General features: G+C 35.5%; 1 protein-coding gene across 1 annotated transcript in view; it reads right to left on the reverse strand.

The window, feature by feature from the left end:
• The window catches only part of DPYD (dihydropyrimidine dehydrogenase), a 931708-nt gene that overhangs the window by 535114 nt on the left and 381863 nt on the right, over positions 1-14731 (reverse strand). Inside the window, exon 10 of the mRNA XM_069598442.1 lies at positions 14367-14536. Coding sequence (XP_069454543.1) covers positions 14367-14536 — 170 coding nt within the window. The remainder of the gene's footprint in view (positions 1-14366; positions 14537-14731) is intronic.

Consider the following 14731-nt stretch of genomic DNA (forward strand, 5'->3'; position numbering starts at 1 on the left):
TTCAAGGGATGATGATTTTTTTTTTTTGAAAAACACATAATCATATATTGGAATAAAGTTATGTCAGTCTATGTCTTAATTAGGATATTTTTTGAAAACTGGTTTTGAAGTCTTAAAAACAGTTCCAAAAACTATTGTCACACAATAGTTTTCCTTTTCATTATAAAATTAAGAGATTAACAATAGCAAAAACAATACATAAGTGGGTATTGTGGGTGGTAAATATACAAGCCAGGGTTCTCAAATTGCTCATGGTTTAGAAGGGAGAGAGAAGTGGAGTTGAATCAGTTTGAAATCTACTTCCACTGCTTATTTGGGATAGTTGCTGAATCGCTTTGACCTTACATATAAAAAGGGGATAACAATACCTAGCTACATTAATTGGTATGTGGTGTTGCTTAAGGCAATTCAGAAATGTAAAATACCTGAAGCAAACTTAACTTGTAGAAGGTGAAATAAATGCAATTTATTTGAAGTTGTCTTTTTCTGAATTCACTTTTCCTCCAAATCATTCTTCAACCTATTCAGTAACACTTAGCAGTAAGATTATGACTCCAACATAAAGGTAACTCAACAGTAAAGGTAAGGAATTAAAAAAAAAAAAAGGAAAAGCTGAAAAAACTTATACTCCTCTTTAACTTTCTATAAAACAAAAATGTGTGATGTCTGGAAAGCAAAATATTCCTTAAATACTTCAAATTACAAAATAAATATAGTTCCATATAATGCTACGCTTTCTGTATCACTTTAGTCACCTTTGCACAAGAGAGTGTCTTATAGTTCACCAATATAAACCAGTTTATTGTGTTTCAAAAAATGTCAAGTGATGCTAATTTTAATGACAATGGCTAACTTGACTGGAGAACAGTGCCAAATCTTTATGGTTTGAGTAAGTCAATACATGATGTGTATTTATAATAGTACTCTTTTCTGTGGAGGGCAAAAATAAAATCCACATATTGGGAGCAGGTCTCAGACTCGTTTAGGGTGTGTTTCGCTCCTTTCTAGTGTTCTCTATGAATACTTAAATAGTATAAATTATTATATGTAGATAATCTTATATACTTTTTACCAAATTTGGCATATAACTTATTGAACATTGCAAACAAATCAAAACTTTTAAGAATTTACAATAAGATTAAGGTTGAATAAGATTTAGTGGTACTCTTGCATGGCTTTTGAGTAAAACTTATAGTCTTAAAACTATGTAGAATTATGCACAAGAAGAAACTGTATTTTAATATGTCTTCAACTCACATAATAACTTTTCAAATGCACCAGGGTTTATAACTTGTATTCAAATATTCAGTATTTGTGCCAGCTATCTGACTGTGCACAGAAGTCAGAAGGTATACACACTGGCCGCCAAACAGACTATTCCAAAATTCTGCTTTTGAAACTTACAATGTTATTTAGTTTCTCAAACATTTAAGAGTTGAGCAGCAGACATAAATCTCACTCTGTCCTGCTATTTTGATATTCAGTTCAGTCGCTCAGTCGTGTCTGTCTTTGTGACCCCCATGAACCGCAGCATGCCAGGCCTCCTTGTCCATCACCAACTCCTGGAGTTCACCCAAACCCATGTCCATTGAGTCGGTGATGCCATCCAACCATCTCATCCTCTGTCGTCCCCTTCTCCTCCTGCCCTCAATCTTTCCCAGCATCAGGGTCTTTTCCAATGAGTCTGCTCTTCGCATCAGGTGGCCAAAGTATTGGAGTTTCACCTTCAGCATCAGTCCTTCCAATGAACACCTAGGACTGATCTCCTTTAGGATGGACTGGTTGGATCTCCTTGCAGTCCAAGGGACTCTCAAGAGTCTTCTCCAACACCATCAGTTCAAAAGCATCAATTCATCTGTGCTCAGCTTTCTTTATAGTCCAACTTTCACATTACATGACTACGGGAAGAACCATAGCCTTGACTAGACAGACCTATTAGATACCTAGATTTTCCATTTTACATAAAAGAGAATAACTTTTAAAGAAAAGATAGGAAGACATGACTTGAACATATATAATTATTTGGAAAGTATTGATATTATATTGAAAAAAGAACTGAGATAATAAGGTTTACTGTAGTCAATAGGGAAATATTAGGAAAATGAGAAATTCAAAGTAAGTGAAGCCATATGTTAAGTGAAATATCCTATGACTTATTTGTGGAAAACAAAGGAATTTACTTCCATTACTATGAAATCTATCTGAAAATACAAAAGTAATAATAATAAATACTTATATTTATTTTTAAGTTCTTATGACATAATTCATTTTTTAAGTGCTTAACCCATAATTCATTTTAATTTTCACAAAGGAGATATAACATCTATGTATTAGTTGCTTATTTTAAGTATTTAGCTTCAAAATTTTCTCTCTGTTGCAGCTCAAAAAGCCAAAAACACAGTGGGTACCATCATGATTTACAGATTGATCACACAGCCTCAGTGATTCTCCTGCTTGCTGTCCTCACAAACAAACAATTGTGGGAAGAAATATTATTTCCTTCCTACAGAAGAGAAACTGATGCTCAGAGAAACGAAAGGAATGTTAAGAAATGACAAAGTTTATCTAAAAATTATGCTATGGCTAAATCGAAGCCCTGTGGTATTCAATTTTATTCAAAGACAGAAATTCTAGTATATTTGAAAGAATGAGACTTTGTATAGCTACAGTTGTTGAATTTCAAAACAAGGCTAATTGGAACAGGAAAGAAAGGATCAAGCCAAAGGCAAATTAAAGGTAAGGGTTTGGTTGGATAAAGGCTGTCCCCAGTGGAAAGAGGAAATCCAAGCTTCCTGGTCTAAGTAAGTTTAGAGGTGTAATCACAAAATACAGGAACCAGGTGATGGACTTATGAACTCGATGTTGTAGATTAGTTAATGGAGACTCCTTGAATACAAAGGAAGGGTAAGTTTAGAACAAAGAAGTACTACCTCATAAAGCAAACAGTAGAGACATAGAACACACTATCTAAAGATATAAAGATAGAAAAATAAAATAGGATTTAAATGTATTTCTTTGTTAGACAATAAACTGGTACAAAGAGAATATCTTTCTTAACTTTCTATCTCCAGTATCCAGCTGTGACATTCGAATATTTAAGCAATGATGAGTATAAGAAAATGAACATTTGGACAGATGCCTGGCAAATCAGGATATATTCTAGCCAATATGCCACATGAAAGGTTATCAGGTGGATTTCAGCCCTATCAGTATCTAATAAAATGGCTGGCACACAGTTGACACTGAATAACATTTTGTTTACCACAATGAATGACTAATATGAAAACCCCGAAGATATTCAAGCTAACCACATTACAACTGACTAGCAGTAAATGGAGTCAACAATTACCAAACATTCATCTTAAAGCAAGGAACACTTAACATTTAGAAGACATGCTACCTGACCAGAACATCCTATACTGTGAGTTTGAAATTAAAAAGCAAATGGTACTCCTTGTCAGTCGTCAGTTTCAGTGCCATATGTTTACGATGGACCAGAGTGACCAATGGTCTAACTTCATGAAGTAGGTCTTAACATTTTGTTGTTCAAATGAATCAGGCTCCTGTGCTAATAACTGGTTCACAGATGTCAGTGTTAGTGCCTTTTAATACCTAATGTTTGCTTATGATCACTGTGTGTGTGCTCCATCAGTCAGTCATGTCTGACTTCACAACCCTGGGGACTGTAGCCACCAGGCTCCTCATCCATGGAATTTTTCAGGCAAGCATACTGGAGTGGGTTGCCATTTCCTCCTATAGGGGATCTTCCTGACCCGGGGATCGAACCTGTATCTCCTGCATCTCTTGCATTGCAGGTGGATTCTTTATCACTGAGCCATCAGGGAAGCCCCAATGATCATTAATAATCAACAATTCAGTGAGTTGAGTATATGGACATTTCTGTTCATGACACACATATTATTTATTTACTTGTCTGATAAGCCTATTTTCATGAGGAACAACTGGTATACCAAGCAAATATACACATGTCTCTTGTCTTTTTCCCCACCAATAAATATTCGAAGGAATTAGATACAAAACATCCATAAGTTTCCATTTTTGAAGTTCAACAAATCACTACTTTCTTTTCATACTGTCTGAGGGAAAAAAAGAAAAACACTTCTTGGCTTTGATTTTTACCTCCATATTCGGGGAAAATATGTGGTTGATGCAGAGTGAAATAAAAATAGAGTGCTATAGCATGCAATAAAGATCATCATTTTAATGATTAACTTTATGTAATGTGATGATTTGGTCTGATTAATATTACAGGCATCATACTGTGGAAATTATAAAACAACATAATTTACTATAATTAAAAGCATGATGTCAACTCATTTTTAGATTGCATATAGACAAAGTAAGCATAGGTTATAAACCATAATGAGCAGAACTCAAAACCAGCATACATTAAATTCTAATTGCCAAAGTTGGAGAAATTACGTGAAGAAACAATATTCTTTGTAAAGATTATCCTCTAACAGCTAGACGTTCAACAAGTGATCACTTCTATCAATATATGAACATGAGGACCTCAGAGATGTTATTTCAAATCAAAATTGTTTGATAGTCTGTACTGGCCAGTGATAATCTTGGAAAATATCTTTTATTTCATCACTATTAAATTATTCAAATTATATAAAAGAACACTATCAATGTATTAACTTGCCAACATTTATTAAGTCCTTATTATGTACAAAAATGGTGCTAGGTGCTGTAGCTAATAAAATAATTCCTACTTTCAAAAATCTCAGAAAAAGAAACAAATATGCAACTATATTTTGTGATAACATATAAACACATTCTGTTTTAATGGCACATAAAAGGGTTATTTTACACAGCAGTTGTGCAGGTCACAAAAGGGCTGCCTGAAAAATGTAAAATATAAACTAATCTTGAAAGATGAGCAGGAATTAGTTAGAAATTCTGGTATGAAACAGATTATCTTCCTTCCGTGAGAGAAGATGTAGGATGGCAAAAGTTTATCTCAAGAAAGAAAGCGACCTGGTCAAATCCCCTTGTAAGCATGCTAATGGAAACAAGCTATCAATCAGCATTTGCAAGTGGGAGAGCAGTTATCCTTGCAATGCTTTTGCCAAGGTATATTTGCTAGTCTAGGACTGCTAAGGTAAACAAAACCTGGGATTTATGCAGCATAGCTCTCTCTAAACAGTCATGTAAACTATGTGACTATCTGCGTATAAACTGGAGATGTTTTATAGTTTAAAGCAACTTCGTTCTGTGTAAGTGATAGAGCTACTAATGTTACTTAGAGACTACGTTATTCTGGATAAAAGCATACCCTGATGCAACAAGATGGCAGTCTCGTACCTTTTACCACACACTTCATGTTTACTTGTATCCCTGAAATTATTAATAAAGCTGGATACAAGTTACAACTCTAATTCATGTGAGTTTGACTTCACAATCCAATCTTCTGGTTGTTTTGGTTACCAAGGAGACAAAGGAAGACACAGAAAGATACAGTAAACTCTGAAAATCTACTCCTTTTCACATCTCCTTTAATTTATTAAAAACAGCTTAATATAGTTTGTACTTTTTGACTTATACAGACTCACAGTCTGTGGTGGAATGCAGAGCAACTGATGTGCTTACCAGTCTCTGGAATATACAAGCTAACTCTGCAGTTATTCTTTTCTAGGCAAAAGTTTGCTGAAACCACAAGTTGAGGTTACTTTTTTAGTACTTCCTATAGTGTTACAAGTATTTGGCATCTTTTAACTGTAAGATTTTAAAACTGAAGAATCTTGAACAGAAAGAAACATTTCTCTACATGAGAGTTGTACTACACATTGGATACAGTTGCCCCTTAACTATGCTGCGTCATGATTAAGCTACAAAAACCAGAGATGCAATTTAGAGGCTTAAAATGCCTTTGCATGGGTATTATAAAATACATCATTTTTAAAAGGACAGAGTATTTTTAAACATTACTCATTTATGACTGACAAAATGTTCTTAAATCTGATGAACTTTCATTAATCTTCATCTTAGATTTTGCTACAATCAAGCTATTAGTGGGATATCTCACAAGATATTTGTTAGAATATTTGTTGGAATACAGTCAAGCTATTGTTGGAATCTCACTAGATTATCTTCTGTATTATCTTGGTGCCTTTGTAATACCTTCTTCAACCTTGAAATGCCTCTTCATACAAATTCTGTACAAATTAGGATCTTATGTCTTGTGCAACTTGCTAATCGTCTCTGATTCTACATTTTTTACTGATTTTTAATTTTGATTTCATATATTGCTTGGTTGAATGTCTTTTTTTTTCTTTCTTTTTTTCTAAATTCACAGCTATCTTTTAAGAGTTTGAAGGCCAAGGAAAATTGACATTTTCAATCTACTTGCAATGCTAGGTTGATATTGTAATAAAATAAACTTTAAAATTTAGATTAATATATATTGACAAATAATTGAATGAACTATTTATTAAAAGCTCTCAGAAGTAATTTTGAAGTATATATATGTATAAAATATAAATTATATATTTTAATAACTTAATATTTACTTAAAGTCTTCCTATAAGGTTTTCAATGCCCCTAAAGTACTTTATTCAACATGCTTCACTGATCTGTTGACTTGGATCAAGCACTATTCTATACTTTCAGTCAAACTCAAGTTGAATGAGCCAAACCATTTGAAGGAGATTGCACTTTGTGTGATGAGTATAAAGTAATAACTACTCTATAAGTGTCATAATATAGGAAGCATAAAGAACTGTAAGGTCTCACAGGAGGGAGAGGCTAATTAAGATGCAGCTAAGGAAGCCTTCAAAGAGAAAATGACATTTAGAACAGACCTTGAAGGATGAGTTTATCTTTTTTAAGAGAAAAAAAAATCACTTTTAAAAAGAATGATAATTTTTTTTTTTGGTTTTGTATTAACTCATATGTGCTTTTCATTTATTTTTATCTTTTAAACTGCATGTATGATAAATATGTTTTTTTAATTACACAAATTAGTTTTTAATATTTTCAATTTATAAAAAAGGAAAGAAGATATTGGGAAGCTGAGATGAATATTATTAATGGAAGAGGATCTTCTACAATTCACATAAAATTTAACAGAGTAATAACAACATAAAGTTTAATAGAGTAGTGACAAAATGCCATTATTTAATACAGTTTGATAGTGAATTGACACCAGTTTAAAATGTGCACTGTTAATGAATCTGTGTGTATGTATGTGTGTATAATATATATTATATATAAAACTCCAGGAGATAGTGATGGACAGGGAAGCCTGGCATGCTGCAGTCCATGGGATCACAAACAGTTGGACATGACTTACCAACTGAACAACCACGGCATCAATACATACATGGGAAAGCTGGTAAACCTTTTTAAGAGGCACATTGTTTTTAGCTCTAGAGATATTCCTAAATAAACACGATGTAGCCATCTCTTGGGATTTTTGAAAATAAGTAAGCATTTAGAATATATATAATCTTGAATGGGCACGAGCGTTTTTTTGGCTTCTGGCCTATTTGCAGTCCTTGTTTTTCACTTACCATCTAAATTATCACATGTAGTGTAGAATTCTGACAATCTCACCTGTCAGCTTCTTCAATATCCATGTCTTGATTGCAGCAGATTTTACCTCACCAACTGACTGGGGACACATTAATTGCAACTTGTTTCAAGTGTAGTATTTATAGATATTGCCAAAATTTTCAATACAGACTTCCTGTCATTTCATGAAGAGATAAAGCCTTCCTGTCCACATTCTGTATCATTCACATAACTTTCCTAAATGTTCAAAATACACAACTTGGGGAATAGAAGAAATTTTAGAAGCATATAGTTATAACACTGATTTTATAGATGGGCATATCAGACTAAAATATATAACCTAGACCCAAGTACTTCAACTTTGGGTTAATTCCTTTTGTGACTATTCCATTGTCTGAAATTTCAGTCTTTTCGAAAAGGTAAACACATACAGATCCTTGGAATGTCATTCCCACATCATCATAAATTATTAAAGACATATTTAATATCTTAGTAGCAGGAAAGTCCTAACGACCATTAATTGACTTTGTGTGCCTGGGGACAATTGGGCATGTTTGTTTGTTTGCAGGCATCTTCATATCACTAGTGGGTCTCTGATTACTTTCCATGGAGACCACCAGCTCAAATGGTGTGCAGGTGTCAACTATTGAAGAGCTGCTGTAAGCATCACCCTTAACTAAGTAAAATTAATTTTGCCAGCTTATAAAGGTTATTTTCTAAAAATAGTCCCAGAGTCATATTTCTTAAAACTAAATAGAAACTAGAACGCATTAGCTACTGGTAAGAAAAGGTATATTTAGCTAGTAATATTTAGATGATGAAAGAAAATATGGATGTAGCTTCAACATGATCATTTGACCTTAAAAATACTTCAGAGGAGACCTGCAGATCATGCCACATTAATGATCTAAAATGGGGAATGCTATGTGGTACCAGAAGGATTCAATTAAAAGATATATATTTTTCACATAAAATGCCTTTTTTTCAGAGTTGTAGTAACAGATGAAGACATTTTTGACAAACAGACCAGTCAATCTGCTTCTGTTATTTTACTATTAAAAATAATAAAGCAGCATTATCAAAATAGCTGACCTTCTGTATAGCTAAAATACATGAAAACAGGCATTGTCAAAGTTAAATCAGTTATTATTCTGGCAAATGAACAGGTGGAATAAAATAGTGAGCCCAAATAAAACATAACAGAGGTAATGTATCTTGGGAATCTGCCGCATGATGCAGGGAACCCAAAGCTGGTGCTCTATGACAACATAAAGGGGTGGGAGGGGAAGGCAGGGGGGAGGGAGGTTTAAGAGCAAGTGGGCATGGGTATGCCTATGGACGATTCGTATTGATATTGGCAGAAGCCATCACAAAACTGCAAAATTATACTCCAATGAAAATAATATAAAATATTTTTAAAAATCACGGAGGACTTCACTGGGGGACCACTCGTAAAGAATCCTCCTGCCAATGCATGGGACACAAGTTCAATCCCTGGTCCAGAAAGATCCCACATGTGCAGGATACTAAACCCATGCACAACAACTACTGAGCCCCCCACTCCCTAGAGTCCATGCTTCACAACAAGAGGAGCCACCACGACGGGAAGCCCATGCACCGCACCAAGAGAGTTGGCCCAGCTTGCCAGGACGAGAGAAAGCCCACATACAGCTACAAAACTCAGTGCGGCCAAAAATGAAAGCAACAGAATTAAAGATCTATCGTGTTTTTCTGCTATTGGGAAACTGAGTATGTTTCTTGGTATGTTCCCTGTGTGTGGGACTGTGCTATTAAAATAATTTTGTACTGCATTCTTCTCAGTAATAATTAATAAGAACTACAAAGTCCTTCCTCAACCTTATCCATTAAATTTATCAACTCAAGTGGGTCTGTTGAGTCCTGACCTTCATGCCTCCTTTTAGGGATTCCCAACAGCCTAAAGCATTTCTGCAGTTCTATCTGATCTGTCAACAGCTTTTAATACCAGCATTTTGGGGGATTCTGTTATCCTGTGAAATTTAATCTCACCTATTTAAGCTTGCAGAAAGTTCTGGAGGGAATTATTAACAGATTTTCCCTCATCTTCTTAGAGGGTAGTGCTGAATGATTGGCTGGTTTCCCGAAGGACCCTTGGCTGCGAAGTGCTAGTTTTTCAGTAGCATCCTATTTAGCATGTGTGTGAGGCCACAGGGGAGACTGAAAGACATTTGGAATTAGAATTACATCAATATGCTGATGATGCCTCCACATCTTCGTTTCATCAAACCTTATATTCTGTAGCATTAATGCTTCCTTAACTAAGATGGAAAATGCCCCAAAACAGCACACTGCTTATGGCTCTAATTAGACAGCGGGAAACTAGATCGATGATACATTAGAGCAGTGGACCAGCAGCCTCAGCGTCACTAGGGAACTTGCCAAAAATGCAAATTCTCAGGCCCACCCCACACCTACCAAATCAGAAACTGGGACGGGGCCCCAGTAAGCTGTGTTGAATAAGCCCCTCCAGGTTATTTTGATGCATACTAAAGTATGAAAACCTCTGATTAGTTAAGTGGGATGCGCTTGTCACTACAGCATCTATTGGGTAGTGATTCTTAACTTAGTAGATTAAAACATTTCTGGATCTAATTATATGGTTCTTTGTTATTAACCATGTAAAAATTCCTTGTTAAATCTAACTGGTCTATGTAGTCATTTATATTTGCCACTAAATGGTCAGAAAACTTTATATTATTCTCTAGTTCCCTCCTCTTTTTAAAATCACTTGAGGATTAGACCACAGCTTTGGATATATACACGCTGACATGCCTGAAAGTGAGGCCTTTTACCAACAGACAAATTATGTTATTTTCAAATTCCATCCAAGAGTCAAAGCCCAATAAACAATATACATATTTGAGAAAAGCTCTAAATGTCAATCTTCATTGACTTCAGAGAAACCAAGTGTGATTGCAATTTGTGTATATTTGGGGTAGAAAGCATATGAGAAATAGAAGAAATACAAAGAAATTAGATTTGGTATTACATTCTTCATATAGGTTAAAAATTTGTCTCAGGATATTCTCTCAAAATCTGTTATCTTAAAGTAGATACATGATATTGACTTAGCAGCTTCATAAGCATTATCACTACCATGTCCTGGGCCTCTTTGATGTATGCCAAATTAAATAATGGTCAAGAGATATTAACTCACCATCTCTACAAATACTGAAAGTCCTCAGTCTGAAAAATGCATATTCACGGGCCAGTGACCCAACCCTAAAATCCATGCACCTTCTGTTGCTGTGTTATTCCTTCTCTAACACTGAAAACTTTGCCCAGAATTCGCAAAAGAAACTTCAAATGCCTTCTGCTGTTACAACTAAGGTAACTTGGTAAGTGTTAGCCTTTTTAATGCTAGAAGCCCTGGATGCTTATTTTCTCCTGAAAACATTCATTCCACAATTATTTATTGAACATTTTTAATGTGACATTCATTGCGCTAGGCAGGGGAAGAAAAAAATGATGACATAGCATCATTCTCATAGAGCTCACAGCCCAGGGGTTTTAAGACAATGTAAATGTCTTAATTTCTTGTAAACTAATAATAAACATCTAAACATTTGTTCTTCTAGTTTTAATTAAGCCCTAGATCTGGTTGAGTCTACTAAGTTCTACTGCAGGCAATAAAACAAGTTATCCCACCAACCCATTGCTTCCTCCCAATACTTTTGTTACGGGAAGCACACTGATTGAAACCGCCCACCCTGGCCAGGTACCATAGTAACCATTTGCATGAGTTGTTTTATAACAGGAGATCCTGATAAGGAATATGGAACTAATAAGCCACCACCAACCGGAAGAATTTGGGAAAAGTCTAAAGGAGACACTGCGTGTCCGTCCATTTCCCAGAATCCCTCTCGCTAGCATCCATCTTGGCTGAGTGATGTGAGCTCCACCAGGGAAGACTGAATTAGAATGATTGGCCAAAGACCACCCGGAAACTAATCCCATCACCATAAAACCCGACATTGGGAGCCACACGGCAGAGCAGTTCTCCTGGGTTTCCTTACCCTACTGCTCTCCACCTGGGTGCTCTTTCTCAATAAAATCTCTTGTTTTGTCAGCACATGTGTCTCCTCGGACAATTTATTTCCGAGTGTTAGACAAGAGCCCAGTTTCAGGCCTTGGAAGGGGTCTGCCTTCCTGCAACACTTTGATGACCATAGTTCATCCCACCACAGCTTGACCTTCTGACTGAGCAATGCCTGCAGTTTGATCCTTTCCTTCCTATAAACCAGTCACATCAACTAATAGTCTTGTTGTTTAGTCACTAAATTGTGCCTGACTCTTTCGTGACTTCATGGACTGTCCCCACCAGGCTCCTCTGTCCATGGCATTTCCTAGGCAAGAATATGGAGTGGGTGCCATTTCCTTCTTCAGGGAACCTTCCTGACCCTGGGATCATACCTGCATATCCTGCATTGCAGGCAGATTCTTTACCACTGAGACACCTGGGAAGAATCTAACAGCCTACTCTCACAATTAGCCCCTGAGTAGCCTCCCTGCATCTAACCCAACACCCTCTTAGTCAATTATCAATAGAGCCATCCTTTTCAAATTTAACTCAGATCCTGATGTTTGTCTGCTCAAACCAGTTCAAGGGTTTTCTCTTTCCTCAGTAAATACTGGCCTTTGGAACACTTACAAGACCTCATCACATATAGGCACATATTATCCTCTCACACTCAGTTCCAATCACACTGACTTTTTTTTTTTTCTATTTCTAGAAGTCCAAGAAACTTCCTCAATCAAGGGTGAATGCATTTGCCTTGATCTGGAACATTTTTCTCCCAGATGTCTACATTTCCTCAATGTCTTCATTTCTATGCCCAAAAGTCATAGTAATAGAAAGGCTTTCCTGGGTCACCCTGTTTAAAATGGAAATCTCACCTTCTCTTTCACCATAACCTCTCCCCAAATTCACACTTCTTATAGTCCTGTTTAAATTTTTGTTCTGCATTGCATTAACCACTGTTCAACATACACTTGTGTGACAATCTACTTGCTTGATTATCTTTTCGTACCAGGTATGAGCTCCATGAGGACAAGATAATCTATCTGACATGTTCACTGCTGTATTCGAATTGCCTAAAACAGTGCTTGATACATAAAGGATGCTCAATAAACTTTAAGCTGATTAAACAAATAAGCAAACAAAACTTATACCCTCTCAAGTAATTAATTATCTGGTCTCATTGTGTTTGTGTGTGTGAATGTTTTCTACTTATGTATAAGAAACAGCCACCACTCATTTCTAGAGACCCTTGCCAATGGAAGATGACTATAATATAAAGTAGGAAGTAAACTGACATTGCCATTCAGGGGTGTCTTCCCTTCCAAATTTCAAGGTGCTTTAGATTTAGAAAAATAAGATGTAAAGTACTTAGTTCAAAATTGTTCAAGTACTTATTACTTGCTGAGGTCCTATGCTATACATGTGGATATAAAGATGAATAACATTAGCTCCTGTCTTCTCTCATCTTAAGCAAGTCACTTTATTCCAGTATGACTATTTCCCCTGTATTTGTACCAATGTAAGATTGCACTTTTTATTTTCTTTTTTGCTCAGTTGTGTCCGACTCTCTGTGACCCCGTGGACTATACAGTCCATGGAATTCTCCAGGCCAGAATACTAGAGTGGGTAGCCTTTCCCTTCTTCAGGGGATCTTCCCAACACAAGGATTGAACCCAGGTCTCCCTCATTGCACCAATTCATGCCTAAAATAGTGCTCCAGAAAAAACTCCTAGGATTAGAAGACTATCTCCACCTTAGATTTGGGGGGAAAGTCTGAAAAAGAGTGGATCGAGAAAAGCCCTGGAGAATAAAGTTGACATTTTAAACTCAGTCATGAACCAATGGTGACTCTGATATTTCAGTGAGATTAATCTGTAATGTAGTTAGCCTACATGTGACAAATTACCTATTGACTACAGTTATAATTCTTGCCCAGTATAAAGACTCCAAATATTTTCAGGAATTCTAAAGCAAATCAAATTCATAACACTGATTTGTATAAAAGGAGTAATTTATCTCTCTATAAATACATTTGGTTCCTGTTCTCAGAACTAATATCCTTTATAAGGTATTATCTTTCTTAACATTAAAATTTGAGAACTCTATGGTCCATGTACCCAGCTGATGTCTCAATCAAGTTTAGTCACCAGTCACCTGTAAGAATGATATGATTTTAAATCTGTCATTTTTAGTAGTTAACTAATTATTAATTCTAAATAATGCTTACATTAGAGTTCTTTTAAAAAATAAACAGCAATCCCCTTGTTCTATTGGCTTCATAGCATAATGAATTGACTATGACATATATATATATGTGTGTATATATATATATATATATATTTGAATGTAGGTTGTAAATTTGGTTTACAGAAAATTTTGAATGTCTCTAATTACCACATTCTCCTAATATCCATGCATTTTGGGAAGAGTATCTATTGTTAGTATATGGAAGACTTAGCACATTCCACTGTTACTAGTTAAATACAACATCTTTCAATGATATTAACACAGAATAAGAAGCACTTGTGAAATGACAAAGATAAATTCATTTTATACAAATCAGTGTTATAAAATAATTTTTTTTTCCTTTAAATGCCTGTACTAAAAAATAGCAACTATGGGTAACTCAGAAATTTTAAAATTTGCACTTCACAATCTGAAGAACATTCTAGTGATTTAAACTAAGAGCCTGCACATTAACAGTTATATCTTCTAAAATCTGTTGCATTACAACTCCATATTTTCTAACTTTTTTTTTTTTTTTTACCTCCTCAGGGACAGCTCTTATATTAACAAAGCCTTTTCTGAAGACGATGAACACTCGGCGGGCTCCACAACGTAAAGCGGATGTTGCACAGTCGAAAGCTGTGTCTCCAGCTCCGAGTACAATCACGGCTCCCCGTATCGACAGCAATGGAGAGTGACAGGCACACATTCCTGAATGATGAAAGGAAAACCCCATTTTCAAGTAGAGAAACCATTTCTGCATGACAGCTCAAAAGATACTTGTACTCAAAGCAGTGTAAAATTGCATCTTGCAGTTTTCCAGGATGGAGTGTCACTATCAAATTATTCTGCTTCATTGAAAGACAGTTTTATTCCCACTTTAAAAATATGCTCATATATGTAATT

Source organism: Ovis canadensis, chromosome 1 (assembly GCF_042477335.2).
Source record: "Ovis canadensis isolate MfBH-ARS-UI-01 breed Bighorn chromosome 1, ARS-UI_OviCan_v2, whole genome shotgun sequence".
Lineage (NCBI taxonomy): Eukaryota > Metazoa > Chordata > Mammalia > Artiodactyla > Bovidae > Ovis > Ovis canadensis.